The 16,320-nt window shown below is 36.0% G+C and overlaps 1 protein-coding gene across 1 annotated transcript in view; it reads left to right on the forward strand.

Annotated features, from left to right (window-relative positions):
* The window catches only part of CDH12 (cadherin 12), a 413,488-nt gene that overhangs the window by 370,101 nt on the left and 27,067 nt on the right, over window positions 1-16,320 (forward strand). Inside the window, exons 6-7 of the mRNA XM_058680040.1 lie at window positions 2,191-2,358; window positions 11,928-12,115. Coding sequence (XP_058536023.1) covers window positions 2,191-2,358; window positions 11,928-12,115 — 356 coding nt within the window. The remainder of the gene's footprint in view (window positions 1-2,190; window positions 2,359-11,927; window positions 12,116-16,320) is intronic.

The following is a 16,320-nucleotide window of genomic DNA, read 5'->3' on the forward strand; positions in this document are numbered from 1 at the left end:
AGTCGTCACTGCTGTCTCTCAAAGTCTGATTCACCATGTCTCTGCAGTCAGGAGGCAGAACTCAGTATTGAGCCCGAGTACTGTGGCATAGATCTAGCTACCTTAAGTGTGAGCCTAAATTAGATGTTGGAAGATTCTTTTCACAATCGAACTGTGCAGTTTACCTGAACTTGCACGTGACAATTCTAAAAGGAATGATAAGAATTCCACATTTCAGTTTTCTTCAGTGATGGAGAGGGGAATCACATGTCAGTCATTAGAAATTGTCTTTTGAATCTTTCCTATTTCTGGATTCTCAGAGTGCCTCCCAGTTATGCTGCGTGACATACAAAGGAATGAATACAAACTGGAAAAAAAAGTTTCTGTATTAAAAATGTCCAAGCATGCCTGTTTTTCTGTACATACTAATATTTTAGTTTAGCAGATCACAGAGAGAGATTTGAATGCAGTTTAGATAACCAGAGAAATTACAAAAGTTTTCATCTGCCCGGCCCCACTCCTCTCCACCATCCTCTGTCTGTTAAGCAAAAGAGAAAAGAAAAAAAAAACAAAATCAAACAAGCAAATGCTGTCATCAAAGATGGAGTCATGCAGGGATGTGGTGTTATGCTATAAGATGAAAAAAAACACTTAGTTGGGAGTCTGGGAGATTAAGCACAAAAAACCTGAAACATGGAAGAGAGCAGAGGCTTGGAATTGGATCAACATGGTGTTAGAGCCAATGCGTTAGTAAAGCATTAATAGCAAAAACAGAAGTTGTTTGTTTTTGAAAATAAAATTACTTCCAAGTGTCAGAAACAATGTCATATTGAAATGAATTCTAAATCAGCAATTATCAGTATTTGGTGAGTAGAAAATAGAAAGTGCCATGGGGGGAAAAGACACACATCTGCTTTACAGTTCAGATGCTAAACTGTGTGATGATGGTTGATATCTTTCTTATTTGTACTGCTTCTTCATTGAAGAAACTATGCAAGTCATGTGTGCTCAAACTGAATGCTACCAAACCTCTCCCCAACACCTTTCAGTATACATTGGAATTTGTTGTAAAATTTATTCCATATGCTACTTGGAAAAATCCAAATTGCCTGGTTAATTCTCAGTGAATAAATATAAAAACATATTTAGTTTATAATTGGGCAGGAGTGTAAATGAGCATTTGATAAATAAACATACACATAAGGACTCATTATTGTAAATGAGGTTATTTATAAATCCATTCATTTATGTAGCTTTTCAGGCAGTCAGTTTGTCAACCTAGAATTACTGAGTTCCTTCTCAATAGTAGGCCCTGCTCTAGACTGGAGGGACTCTGTGAGTAGGAGAAAGGGCATGGCTTAACGATAGCTAAGTGTAAACTCCGTTACTGAAAGTATTAAGGAGCATGTTGAGAGACATCTTGAAAGATAAAATATGCAAAAAAATATTTTGTACATTGAAAAATTAAGGTCGATCTAAGAGATAAAGAGGAGGAATAAGATGGTAACCATTGGGAATTTCAAATCAGCTTAAATAGAGCTGTATATGTGCATTTGTTTTTGTGTGAAATGCTTAGAAATATTTTAAAGGCAGGGTCATGGAGAGAACTGGCATTGCGGCATTGTGTGTGAAGTCACTGCCTGCTGTGGGTGCCAGTTCCAAGTCCTTGCTCCTCAGTTATGATCCAGCTCCATGACAACGGCTTGGGAAAAGTAGCAAAAGACTGCCCAAGTATTTGGGGATCCTGTCAACCACATGAGAGACTAAGATGTACCTTCTGGCTCTTAGCTTTGGCCTAACTCGGCACTTGCCATTGTGGCTGCCTAGGGAGTGAACCAGTGTGTGAAAGAGTCTCCACCACCCATTCTCATTCTCTCTCTGTAACTCAGACAGCTAAATAAATACAATCTTTCTAAAAAAAACATAGGATCATATGCATGAATCACGTTTAACTTGGTTGATGTAAAGAATGATACCAGTCTTTTAGTTTGTACACTGTTTTTAGCGGTGTTTCTGGCTACTGCACATTATTTATGTTATATGAAGTCTTCACCATTAAACATTTTGAGTATGTCACTATTTAAAAGACACATAATTTTAGCCAGCCTGTCTTTGCTAGTATATCTACATGATGCCGTTTTTGTTGATGCTGCAACGTAGTTTGCCAAGAGATTTGTGATGTTTATATGGCTTTATCATTTTTCCCCTAAGGTGTTATTAGAACAGCTTTGCCAAACATGGACAGAGAAGTCAAGGAGCAATACCAAGTCCTTATCCAAGCCAAGGACATGGGAGGCCAGTTAGGAGGCTTAGCTGGAACCACGGTTGTCAACATCACCCTCACTGACGTCAATGACAATCCTCCTCGCTTCCCCAAAAGTATGTCCTCTTTCCTGTTCAGTCTGCATTAGTGCAGTTCTTTTCATTATTGACATTGTCATTGATTGTTTGGTTTCTATTCAGGTTGTGTAAGTGTCTCATCTTTTACAGCATCATTAAATGCTATAGGAATTTAAATCATTTTCCCCAAACTTTTTGATCTTCAGTAAGCTAATAAATAAAAGTTGCCAATTTTCAGAATTTAAATGTCTCAAGCAATATCAGTCACAGTGTTAATATAACATAAAATTAGGAAATAACAATTGAACAGTTTTTAAATTTTGTTTCCTATTATGTGTGCTATACAAAATATGTTGAGATTTTACTCTGAAATATTACTGAAAGCAATGCTATGATGTCATTCAGAAGCCCATATTTCTAATGTCTGTGCCACTGTATTATTTGTTACAAGGTTAGCATGAGAATTCTGTCCCTGCTAGTTAGCAATTATATATATTGAACCATTCTCATATGACCTTGCAAAAAATCTCAAATAATATTCATGCTATTTACATTCTTTTAGTTCTGAAACCTTTTTCATTTGAGTTTGGTGGTAGCTGAAAATTGCTGGAGTTTGTATGATAATGGAATGATTCACACCTATATCTTCTTTGTAACTCTGTGTTTCTTATTGAAAATGAGTGTTTCTCACTTCTGCTGCTTCTAGCTTCCTTCTGCAGTGTTCCATTTAACACCAATCAGTACCTATTTGCTTCCTGGTGGATTTTCAAGGATTAATCCAGCCATTTTAGGATTTATGCTGTGGGACAGAAATGTTTCTGTTATTGATTTCTTAAAGAAACAGGGTTAAATAGCAAGGACTCATTTGCATGCACAGTTTGTAAACACAAAACACTATTACTCTTCTCACTCCAGGGGAGAGTTTATGAGTTTATCTGCACCTGTGCATATTTACCTAAATGGACACATTATCCCTTTGACTGTGTTATATGTTATTCCATATACTACCACTGGATCACTTTTTTCTTACAATCATCAACATATATTTTCCTTTACAAAAAGATTTTTACTTGGTGATCCAGAAAGTTCCATGGCTCAATCTTATAAGAGTAGCAATTAAAAATAATGCCCTTTAAAACACATGTCCATTAGCTCAAAATAATAACACATATTTAAAAACATATTGCATGTGGTAAAGATATTCAGGTTCTATTTTTAACTTGAGATTAAGTTATAAAACGAATAACAAATCACCATACTCAGCTGTGAAAAATGTTTAACAGTGGCCGCTAAAATACCGGTAAGACATAGGATTTTAGAAAAATGCTTTGCAAATAAGGGAAAAACAAAAGCTGCATATGTAAATAGGTGTTAAAATAAATATTTGTACTATGTGTAAAAGAAGACGCAAACATGTATTTTATTACATGGCATATTATATTATTATTAAGCAATGTGGCCTAGTTCCTCCCCTTTGTTCCCTTCCCTTCCCAGCCTCCTCCCCCCCTTCTCTTCCCTTCCCAGCCTCCTCCCCCCCTTCTCTTCCCTTCTATCTCCCTCTCCCTGGATCTCTCTCTCTCTTGCTCGCTGATGCTCTAGTTCTGTCTCTGCTTTTCTTCCTCTTACTCCGGCTACATCCTTCCTGCTCTCGCTTGTTTTCTTTATTTCTTATTTTGTTGTTGTTGTTGTTCACAGGTAGCAACCTATAATAGCTGGTTGACGATATAGATAGGGAGATTACTTTATTGTGTGTACAAAATAATGCTAATATTGTGAACCCTCAGGTATTATTTTGGGTCATATGCATATATAAAGTATGCAATCCAAAGTGTGGGAATGGCAAATATATTCCCGGATAATGTCATTATTCTTATGTACACGGATTTTCGGGGAATTGTTCAAATCAGAGACACAAATGCACAGCCAATGGAAAGACAATGGTCTTGTGGGTGTGGCTCAAGTGTGCTTTCTAGACACCGGGAAAGGGGCCTAGTCACATGCTGAACCAAGATGTAACAGTCTCTGCTGAAAGAGAAGCAGCACTACTCCAAGGCATCAGGATGCAGCCAGCGAAATGTGACATCTTATGATCAGATCTAGTGAAAAGGGAATAGGATGAAGCAGAGGGCTTATCTAGAATTTACTGAAGTTGGAATCCATAGGGAGGACCGTACCTACATGAGATCTATTTGGAAAAACTGGGGGGGGGGGTGCATGAATCAGAAGTTTAAAGCATTCACAGAGAGTGTGGGAACGTGATGATAGCCACCTTATTTTTCATATTTCACTAGTGAGAAAACTGGACCTTACACAGCGCTCACTAGCTTCGGTAAAACTCCGTGGTAGTCTTGCTTTGTTTTCTTTTTAAACTCAGGTGTTCAAATGCCTTTTAGTTTCACATAACACTAAAATAAAGCATTATTATTTTCTCCTCCATGTCACTCTAAAACCACACTTGTTCAGAACATCTCTGCAAAGGCAACTCCCTGCGTTGGATTGCTAGTACTCATAGAGAAGTCAGTGGGTAGTAGGAATCTGTCAGGATCAAGTTGCCTAGTACCTGTATTACATACACAATCGAATGATGTTACAAAGTCTAAAGCAAGTAGAAGATATTTTGGAATGTGCGACAAAAGAATTCCTCATATTTTTCATGAGTAAAACATTAATCTGCCTGAAACTTTATTTATCTTTGTGTCAAGCCCTTTTCCCTGAACCATCATTTTGAATTACGGATTTAGAACTGCACAATATTAAAGAGAATAATTTATACCTAGATGTTGATAATTGCAGTGAGAAGAGGAATTGGAGGAAAAGTTGAGAGACATAGTGAATTCTGTCTTCTTCTTGGGTTCCAAGGCAGATGTCACTGTACGTGCAGAGCTCCTCCCTTGCTGTAACCTGCTGAAGTCTGCTGAGGCTTTCTTCTAATGCAGCTTCCATGAAGTTTCTGAATCCAACTTCGTGCTTAGCTGGCATTTGTATCCATTAGTGTACCTGCAGTTAGGCAGTTTCAATAATTCACATTTTAGAAGGGCTTATTTGTTAATACAGTATTTTCTTTGCTTGACATTGAGCCATAGCAACCAAACGAAGTGAATTGGACACTTCAAATGAGGAGTTGTACTTTTGGCCAGTGACATCACCTACATGGTTCTTCTTGGGCCTGATTCTCCCTCATCTGCAGCTTGCTCCTTGGCTCTTGTAGGTCATCAGAACAGATGTAGCAATTATGTGTCTATTCTTACGCCTGTTCAGTCTCGCAGTATAATCCTAAACAGACTACAGAGTGAGAGCTCTCATACCACAGGTTGGCAAAAAAAGAAAATTAAGGCTTAATAAAGTTTCTTATTCCAGTGCGATTATTATTTGCAGGCATGACTGGCTGAAAAGTATACTGATATATATAGTCCTCATCTTTCTGTGAGGATAACATTCATTAGCCAAGGGAAAGCATTTAAGAATGAGTCTGTAAAATAATATGAAGGACTTTGAATTCCATGGAAAATGGGTAATTTTTTAAGGTATAGACTGTACAAAATTGCATCAAAATGAGCATCATTTTAAACATGGATATTCTCACAGCCATTTTAATTTCAATCATACACATAATTGTTACAATTTTCTATTCCACTAAAGGTGTAACCTGTATTTAAATATTTCTTCTTTTCCTTCACATTGTCAAACATGAATTTTGTAAGAAGTTTATAAATCTCCATGCAAAATTCTTCACCATGACAGAGGAAAATGGAGTTTCTGCGTGGGAGTGATAGAAATGACTCCATCTGCATTTTCAGTGTGACATGAAAAGATATTTCTAGTACAGGAGAAGTGAGTGATGTGAGAAAGCCAATTAGCAGACATCTGCAGGGGTACTAAGTAGGTATGTGATGATGACAGCTATGATGGCTTTATGACAAGGCAATATGGAGATATATTTGTTTTAGTTTAAGAGGGAAAATACAAGTAATAGTGAATGAATCTTTGTCTACTGAACTGGAGAAACACACCCCCCACTTGTAGAGTCATTGAAAATGAGATCTTTTGAGGGAATGACAAGCTTACAAGAGGCTACCTTGAAGGATACAAGAGGCTACCTTGAAGGATACAAGAGGCTACCTTGAAGGATACAAGAGGCTACCTTGAAGGATACAAGAGGATACCTTGAAGGATACAAGAGGCTACCTTGAAGGATACAAGAGGCTACCTTGAAGGATACAAGAGGCTACCTTGAAGGATACAAGAGGATACCTTGAAGGATACAAGAGGCTACCTTGAAGGATACAAGAGGATACCTTGAAGGATACAAGAGGCTACCTTGAAGGATACAAGAGGCTACCTTGAAGGATACAAGAGGCTACCTTGAAGGATACAAGAGGCTACCTTGAAGGATACAAGAGGATACCTTGAAGGATACAAGAGGCTACCTTGAAGGATCCAAGTGGAATTTTGGATACAGAACTCAGAAATTCCACATGGTCTGAAGTTAAGATACAAAGCATGAGTAGCAGGAAGATCATAAGTTAAGTCAAGGATATAGATGGAAGAGTCTGAGGTAAGTTTAGCTATGGATAACCTCAGAAAAGCAGCTCTTGACCATGATTGTGTAATAGAACAAGAGGGAATTTAATATATCCTTTGGTCAGGTCCAACCTCAAAACAGTTAAAAATTACAACTCAATTGCAAAGCTTCTTTCCGCATGTTATGCAAATGCATACAAGGATCCCTTATCTAAATCTTTAACAACATCAAGAAAGGAATTGAAAGGGTGAAGCCTGGGAGGACATTGTAGCGTGTCAGCAGGGGCAGGAACAGTGCTGTTGCTGAGAAGTCACTAGACCTACAGACATGCAGGTTACAGCAACAACAACAACAACATTTAATACAGTAGTGGGCTCAGAACCCAGGTGGAAGCTGCCTGTGGAATGTCTGACAGTGATGCTGTCGGAGCCTTTTCTGTGGGAAGGTGTTGGCCAGTGATAGGTCAGCAGCATCCACTGTTTCCAAACAGAATCACCAGGTACTGCACCTGCTGACCCAACAACAAGTTAAATAAGCCAGAGCCTAGGATTACATATTATAAGATTGAACAGAACTGTAAAACTCCTTTGGAACACTGATGCTACTTTGCTATTTTATTATATTTTGTGATTACTTAAACTTGATTTTTTCCAATTTAGTAAAAATACAAATAGAGCAAGCATATAATATATTTATATTTTCTTCTCACAATTTCATGGAAGATTTTTTAATCAAAATATTGTAGTTGAATCATGCATAAATAATCATAATTATTGGAAACCAGTAGCTAGTCTACTATCCAGAGAAATATTCAAAAACACTATTCATTATCTGTACCGATTTTTTAATTGAGTTTGTTTGCTTAGGACTGGAAATTAAGAGGAATAAATTTCTCATTGTTGTAAGAAACAAAAATTGTATTAGTTCATAGTATAGGCTAGTTGAGTAGATACATGTTCATGCCAATTTGTATTATGATGTGGTTATAATAAAACTAAAATGGGCTGTGTCTGTGTTAAAGGTGGGGTCGTTGAACCAATAGAGCAAAGGTCTCAATGACATCGTAAGATGGACAGGATGGATTTCCTTGTCATTTCCAAGACATGGCATCACAGCAGGCAGGATGTGCCTGACAACCATCCAACCAAATCCGCCTTTGCTACTCATCTGGTTCTTGAAGACTGTTTCTATTACTCTAATCCAAGTTCATTAAAAATACAGCTTCAGGCTTTTGGGGAAATAGAGGGTATAAAAAATTCTTCAAGTACATGATTTGCTTTAACCATGAGTCCTATTTAAAAAAATGCTATTGAAAAATGTTTTAGTCAAAATTAAAATGACTTTGCCGCAAACTTTGCAAGCATTACCATTTCTTTCATCTCCACACATCTTTAGGCTGCTTGCTTGTGGTTTTGCCAATCCTATATAAAATTATGTAGGTAGGCTGAAAGTCTCCTTACAGAAGTGTCATTTAAAGATTAGCTAATATGAATATGTAATACTGTTTCACATTGTATATGTGACATTTCTTAAACAATGATTGTTATTATTAACATAATTATTATTGTACCAATTCTACAGGTCAGGAAAAGAAAAATGAACTGTTTTCCCCAATGCATAGAACTACATGTAGGCAGTTGGTATAAGGATATTCTTCAGTCACTCTGTAGTTATGTGTGTGGTTTTTTAAATGTCTTATGTGTCTCTTTAGAGAAGGTTAAATAACTCTATTTCCTATAATACTTGAGAAAATATAATATTGAAAAAGCAACATTGAGCATAACAAAATGGATGTTCACAATCACTAAGTGGAGAGTACTATGTTTGAATTCAATTATTACATCTACTGTTTCATGGTTATATATACACAAAAGAACTTTTAAAAAAAAGTTCATGGAAAAAAGTGAGGCCAAATGGCAATGATTTCCATGAAACTTTTTTTTTGGGGGGGGGTGGGAATCTTAAATATTTAGTTATTGAAGTTAGAATACAGATGTATTGGTTCAGTTACCCCAAAATAAATGGTTTGAGTTTCTAAAAATGTTTATTATCTGATTACTTTGAAATAATATGTTCTTGAAACTGACAATATTTCTAGTATTCTGCTATTTATAAAACAGTACTTATGTCCATATTGGTTTCTTGCCATGTAAAAAAAATTTAGATGCAATGGAAACCAGCCTGTATTTTTAAACTAATTTTGGATTTACTCTTGCTATAAACCTGAAATACATGTGTTTCACCATACATTGGTAATCAATTTCCCCATCTTTATCACCTTCACGTATTTATTTATTCACTTAAAATGTTCAGTCATATCATACGATTTTTAAGTAGATGATTATTTTTGTATTTTTGTATCTTATATTTTTTATATTTTATCATGTATATGTTTATTTGTTCACCACTGAAACTTTTCCATTAAGGGAAGGAAAACGTGTGTAGCCTTTGTCTCTATGTGAAAATAGATGCTTGCTACACTGCAGTCCTGTATACATCCTAATAATCAAAGTACAATCAAATTTTGTACGTGACACAGTCATTCAGATCATTTGCATTTAGCCTAGACTGATTTTTTTAAGTCCTTGGAATTCACTGGGTATATTTATAGAATTGGCCTTTACCATGTCACCTTACTTCACCACAGACAGCATTCTTGTTTTATTGGGAAAATGGTGATTTTCTATAAACTTAGAATGTTTGGCGAATAAATAAGTATGTGTTATTATGGAATGCGTGGACCATTTCTTGACACCTGGTTTATTTCTCAATCTGTATTTTACACACAGTGCCATTAAGAAGTTTCATGTACGTCAAAGGTATGCCTAGCAGACGATGGCAATGTAATTACATAATATACCATAAATGATCTAGCTTTTGAGCAGCTGAATATTACTGCAAAGTTTTGCATTCATCTGAATGACCTCAGCCTTCGTGAAAACAAACTGTCAGAACTGAGCCCTCTGACGTGACTCACGCAGTTTCTCTCCCATGTCCATATGCTGAAGGCATCATTGCCAGCCGCAGTGTTTTGTTAGAAAGCTCTGTGTTAACAAATGTATCTTCCTTCTTACTAAAATGTCTGTCATGTAAAGAATGAAGAATCCACTGTTTTCTGTGTTTGTGTTCATATGCACTAAAATTTCAATGCACAAAGGATGCGTGAGCCACTGCCTTGCTTCGGTCACGTAGTAATTATGACTTGTGCATATGAATTGAATATTATAAATTTATTCAGTGTCTTCACTGATGACTATTTCAGTTTACATTTTTTCCACTGCTATTAGATAGCAATCAGTTGGCTTTATACTCTGTAATGAATTTTAAAGCAAGATCTAGTCTAAGAAGAACTGTTTTCTTCCTTGCCCTGATAACTTTAAGCTTAGCTATAGCTCTAAGACCAGCAATTAAACATCTCTGTTGAAGGACTGTGTTAAGAATTTAGGAAATAAAATCTTAATAAAATAAATTAATCTCTGTTTATGACATGTTGCTAGTTTGATCAACTGCTTTAATTTTCCCTAAGCGGGTTTCCTCCATATCAGTATAATACTGTTACTGGAGGAATTTTTAGTTTATATTATTTATTTGTTTGTATATTGTACATTTAGCTATTTGAATATATTGATTTAGACATAAACCTCTTACAGCCTTTGATATCAGTTGTACTATTAATTGAAGCACTTAATTCAACAATTATTTTGACCAGCATTTAATAGTTTTTGTCTGACACATGAAATATAAAAGCTTTAGTTTAATATGTAGCTATCCTGAAAACATCTGTTCCAATATGTCAATACCTATTGTGTATAAATAGTATTTTGAGATTTATTTATTTTTATTGGAAAGACAGATATACAGAGAGAAGGAGAGACAGAGAGGAGGATCTTCCGTCCGATGATTCACTCCCCAAGTGACCGCAAAGGCCTGTCTGCATTGATCTGACGCCAGGAGCCAGAAACTTCCTCCAGGTCTCCCATGCAGGTGCAGGGTCCCAAGATTTTGGGCCGTCCTCGACTGCTTTCCCAGGCCACAAGCAGGGAGCTGGATGGGAAGTGGGGCCGCGGGATTAGAACCAGCGCCCATATGGGATCCTGGCACGTCCAAGGCGAGGACCTTAGCCGCTAGGCCACGCCGCCGGGCCCTTTCTTCTTCTTCTTCTTCTTCTTCTTTTTTTTTTTTTTAAATTTGTCCTCAATCACTTGCTTTCCTTATTTTTATTTGAATAGACTAATTTCTCCCACTGTTTGTATAACTGTTATTTAACCCATTAGTATTTTAATTTCAGTAATATACACTTAAGGTATTTATGTACTAGTAGGAAACAATTATAAAATTAAAAATTACGTTTATCTTTGCACTTTTAGTAGTCTTGTACGTCTGTATGATTCTGGCAAGTTTTACATGCATAGTGATTTAGCTGGTTTTGTGCTCCACCTGGTGGTCAAAATGAACACTATACTTTTACTTTTTTGATTTAAAGAGGTTGATATAAATTATATACTAATCCAAAAGTACTTGGCAGAATACAGTTTTAAATTTGCTAAGCAAGAGTTGATTAATACACATATTTTATTTCATTTAAATACATTGTTGGGTATAATTTTGGTCAATATTATTTTATCCATATTTTGATTATTTTAAACTAATTAACATAATTAGTCTTAGAAAACATATCCCTCAGTATGTGAATACCTATGTAACTATCATCTTTATATGTAATCTTTTAATCTGGTTTTTGCATTTTGGATTCTACTGTACTAGTACCAATTACTTACATGGTCATCCTTGCTGTCGCATTTGCGATTTGGTGTGCTACGTTGCAAAATTGTAAAAGAATTCTCCATAGTTATTCTAACAGCATAGTTTACCATTTATCATGCCCAATTAAAATTCTAGGGCAGACGCTATCAACGTGAAAAATAAATCTGTTATCCCTGATAACAATCTTTAACAATAAATTGTCTTTACATTTTGTACTATACTGTTCTAAGTTTGAATTGTTTTTCATAAACTGTGTTCTCAAGACTAGTAATCTGACTGTATTCTAACTTCACTTCCACGTGGGTTATCTGTGTCTTGCCAGGCATCTTCCATCTGAAGGTTCCTGAATCTTCTCCCGTTGGCTCAGCGATCGGAAGAATAAGAGCTGTGGATCCTGACTTCGGACAAAATGCAGAAATTGAATACAACATTGTTCCAGGAGATGGGGGGAATTTGTTTGACATCATCACAGATGAAGAGACACAAGAGGGAGTCATCAAACTGAAAAAGGTACTTTGACAACTAGACAATCAATACTGAATGGATAAAAATAAAAGTATAGAAAAAGTGAACACAGCAGGTATAATTTTGATTTTCCTTTGTTTAAAAATATTTTAAACAGAAAACACCAATCTTTAGACTATGAATCATTGGTCCACATAGGCATTGTTCTTCTGTGTTTTGGTTATTACATATTATGATAAACATTAGATCTATTAGTTTTACTAAAATAACTTCAAATTACTCTTCACATAATTTAATGATTTAAAAAATTTGTATAGAATATTTATCATGCTTATCCATCCTAATTTGCATAACTTATGTTCAGTGTACAGGTAAATTAAACTCACATGTTCTCCAACACAATTTTGCATTGGTGTTGAATTTGCCAAGTACACTTAGAAAAATTCTTACTCATTTCTTTGTTGATTCTGTAGTTTTTCCTTTTCTTTTCAGAAAGAAATCAATTAAGTATCATTAGTTTGTTTTCTAAAATGTCCTGCCTAAAAATCACATTTAAATGTTTTACACAAATCAATTCTGATGGAAAAAGATATAAAGTGTCTTAATAAGAGAAATCATAGAAAATACTCTGTATCAGTAGTAAAATTTGCACTTGATATTAAGTATATCTCCAAAGTAAAATTGAGGTACAAAAGTTAATAGTACATATATGCACATATATAAATTTATGTGCATATATTTGTTTATATAGTTATAAATATATTGTGTGTAGACATGTGGTTTATATTTATATTTTCATTTTTATTTATAGCCACTGGTCATCTTTGCTGATCAGTAACTAGCATCTCAATGTCAATTTGGAAGGGCATTTGTCAGTGTCATAAACCATTGAAAAATAGTTGTTATCTTGTGTGAAAAAGAGAGTCTGAATATTTAAAAATAACACTCTAGGTTCATTTAGAATAAAATCTGAATGTGATACTTTGGGTATGAGTGCATTTAAAAAGTCTAAGAATGTAAATTCTATATTCAAAATTGTAACACTTTTTGAGCATCATTTATTATTTTTGACTGACTTGGAACTGTAATAGTGGAAGGAGGTACAATATGCTTTGTTTAAAGGAAGACTTATGTTTAACTCACTGAAAAACGTTTTGAAAGATTTATGGTTTTAACCATGTATTTTCATTGTTGTTTTATTCTAAAAGCTTTTATTTACTTCTCCTGTGTACGTCTTTGTCATTCCTTTATGGGAGGAAAGTCATAGTGAATAAAGACCATGATCACTTTTATACGAGCTGAGAAGAATATAAAAAGACATTTATTTAATTTTTAAACTCGATTCTGATTCTTTTATTTGCTACTATAAAATTCACATTTTCCTCTGTCACTTTGAATTCAGAGTAGCATGGTGAAGCTTTAAAATTCCCACCAAGGTATGTGAGATTTGACAAAGAGAAAAGAAACTGATTTCTCTAACGTTGTCATGATAACACCGAGCAAAGTATTAAAATAAAAAATCTTCAGTCCTCAAATGGCTGTGAATGCCAGAGTGAGCTGATGGGAAGCCAGGAGCTTCTGATACGTGGTATCTCTTTATTCACATACCATGTAGAGTTCAGCATGTTTTGTAAGTTATTTTGAGAAATAGTGCCTTACTGATTCAACAAATGTTTGATCTGAAACTCAGAGGAAGAAAAAGGTAACTTTTTCAAATCATCTAGCTTTTGATTAACTATACCTACGTTGGAATCATACCTTTTCAATAATGCGAAGAATGATGTATGTTAGATATGACCACTGATCTACCAAGAGTCATGATTTATACTACATGGAAATTGAAAATGTTCATGGAAAAATGGAATTGACAAATAGCATAAACTTTCCATGATGTTTTTGAAGCCATCTCGTATATTTATATACCACATATATTCCACTTAAATATTTATAGTAGCTGAAATCTTCTTTCGTGTTTACAGGGCGTCACTGGAACTCTGAAACTAGAATGACCAGAAATGTTTGTAATTCTGGTTTTGTGTGTGCGCGCATGCTTATCTGTTTCCTTTCTCAGCTATCAGATTTCTTCACAATATTGTCATTAAGACAGAGGCACTGAAAATAGTGTTCATAATTCCTGAATTAATTTGATAAAATCATAAACATTTTTGCAGTCCTACAAAAAAATGGCACTTAGTAACCACTTGTTGATCAAAAAAGTGCATTTCTGATAAGTAATTGATTTTGAGAACAAGTTATTTGAGATTTCATAATTTAAATATTTCATTTAGAAAATAGGAAATTCTAGTAAACCTGTTTTAAAGCTTATGCGCTTTAAAATTGTAATTCAGATGCTGTTGAAATTTTTTCAGAACTACAATCAGGAGTTGGAAATGCTATTGTTGTTCCCTTGGTATTAGGTAAATCCTCACCTGAGGTTAGATAATTCATTCGATAATTGTTTAACTTTCTCATAAAATGCTGGGTTGAACCCTTCCCTTGATGGCAGTGAGAGAGGCACAGACACCCCTACATGTCTCAGTGCATTCTTGTATTGCGCAGTAAACTAAATTTTGGAAAACGATGTTTCTTTAAAATGATGCTTATTCTGAACATCTTTGTAAGTCAGCCTGACGCAGGAACCTGCTTGCAAGCAGCTTTCTTCCGTTGTCCACTTATCAAGTTCAAGCTGGTGTAAATCTGTTTTCTATCTGCTTTTCTTAAAATGGTTCCAGTATGCTTAGATAAAGCCATATCTTTTGATCATTTGGTATCTTTGACAGCTGGCCTTCTTTTGTGCGTTAAAATCTATCAGATGATTGAGATAAAAGACCTTACTACTAAATGGCGCTCTCTCTCTTCTCTCTTTCTCTCTTTCTCTCTCTCTCTCATCTCATCTATCTTTCTCTCTCTCTAGCATTGATTTTCTATCCATTTGGGGTGATGTTTTTACTACCTGAAATCATGTATTTGCAGTATGGAGTAGCCATAAAGCAATATAGAGCAGTGAGAGTTAAAGGGGCCGTTTGCCTGCAGCTGTAATGAATCTGAGATGGCTTAATTGTTCTTCTCTTGGGGCCTTTCAAACGGAAATTAAGGTGTGGATTCAAGCTGTGATTTGACCCAAAACAGGAAGTACATTTCCAAGTTGACTGATTGCTCTAGCGTTTCACATCTGCGTGACTTCACATCTGAGGTCACTATTTCTCTGTTAGCTCTTGACCATGGTCAGGTGTCTGTGCCTACAGGTACCACTTAGGAATTTGCTGTATCAGCTTCTATGCTCGTGAATTTACTTTGTTCTAGGCCAACTGGAACTACTTGTCTACTACTAGCAGTAGTAATTTCTCTTATTAACTCAAAGTCAAGCGATTAACCGCTTAGTTTCTCTTGTATAGTTTAAGTCTTCACAACACTTGACAAACTGATGGAGACGATATGCAATTCAGTCCCTAGGAATGCTCACACACTTTATTTTACACTTTAAAGTTTTATGTAGTGTGTCCCGTACGTCAGCAAAGTGGTCAAAAACAAGCGATAAGATAATATCTTACCTTGGTCCTCTCTTTTTACTCCAGGGAACAGTTTAATGTGTCATATCCATTTCTCCATAAATTCAGTTTCTTGCTGCATAGCTCTTTAAAAGTAAATTGTTTCCCCCCAAATCCTGGCTTCACCAATGATCCATCACAGATATACACTAAAGAGCAAGGAGCTACACAACCAAATTCATTTCAGTAAATCATGTTCTTGCATTTTGAGAAAGAATCAGAAAATAGAATGCCATAAGGGTTTCTCCTTATTGTTATAGGAGCTGATATAGCTCAATTTCATAGCAATGTATTTCTGCCATGGAACATTATCCATTTCCCAGCAGCTTAAAACTTTATTTTGTTTTACTCTTTTTTCAAATTGAGAACTTCTGTTGATTTGGAAATTAAGTGCAGTCCCGCGTATGGGGATGGTAGTCGGCGGGTGGCCAAGGTCAGCTAGACAACCTTCAGCGTTCACTCATAACTCGTTTTGTGCAAAATTTATATTGTCAAGTGGCCTAGCCTAAGAATGGGGATTTTTAAACGAACCCCCCCCCCGGACGTCCCCCCCCCGGGCATCCCCCCCCCGGACGTCCCCCCCCCCAGGACGTCCCCCCCCCGGACGTCCCCCCCCCGGACTTCCCCCCCCCCGGACGTTCCCCCCCCCGGACGTCCCCCCCCCGGACGTCCCCCCCCCCGACGTTCCCCCCCCCCGGACGT

Source organism: Ochotona princeps, chromosome 23 (assembly GCF_030435755.1).
Source record: "Ochotona princeps isolate mOchPri1 chromosome 23, mOchPri1.hap1, whole genome shotgun sequence".
NCBI classification, from domain to species: domain Eukaryota; kingdom Metazoa; phylum Chordata; class Mammalia; order Lagomorpha; family Ochotonidae; genus Ochotona; species Ochotona princeps.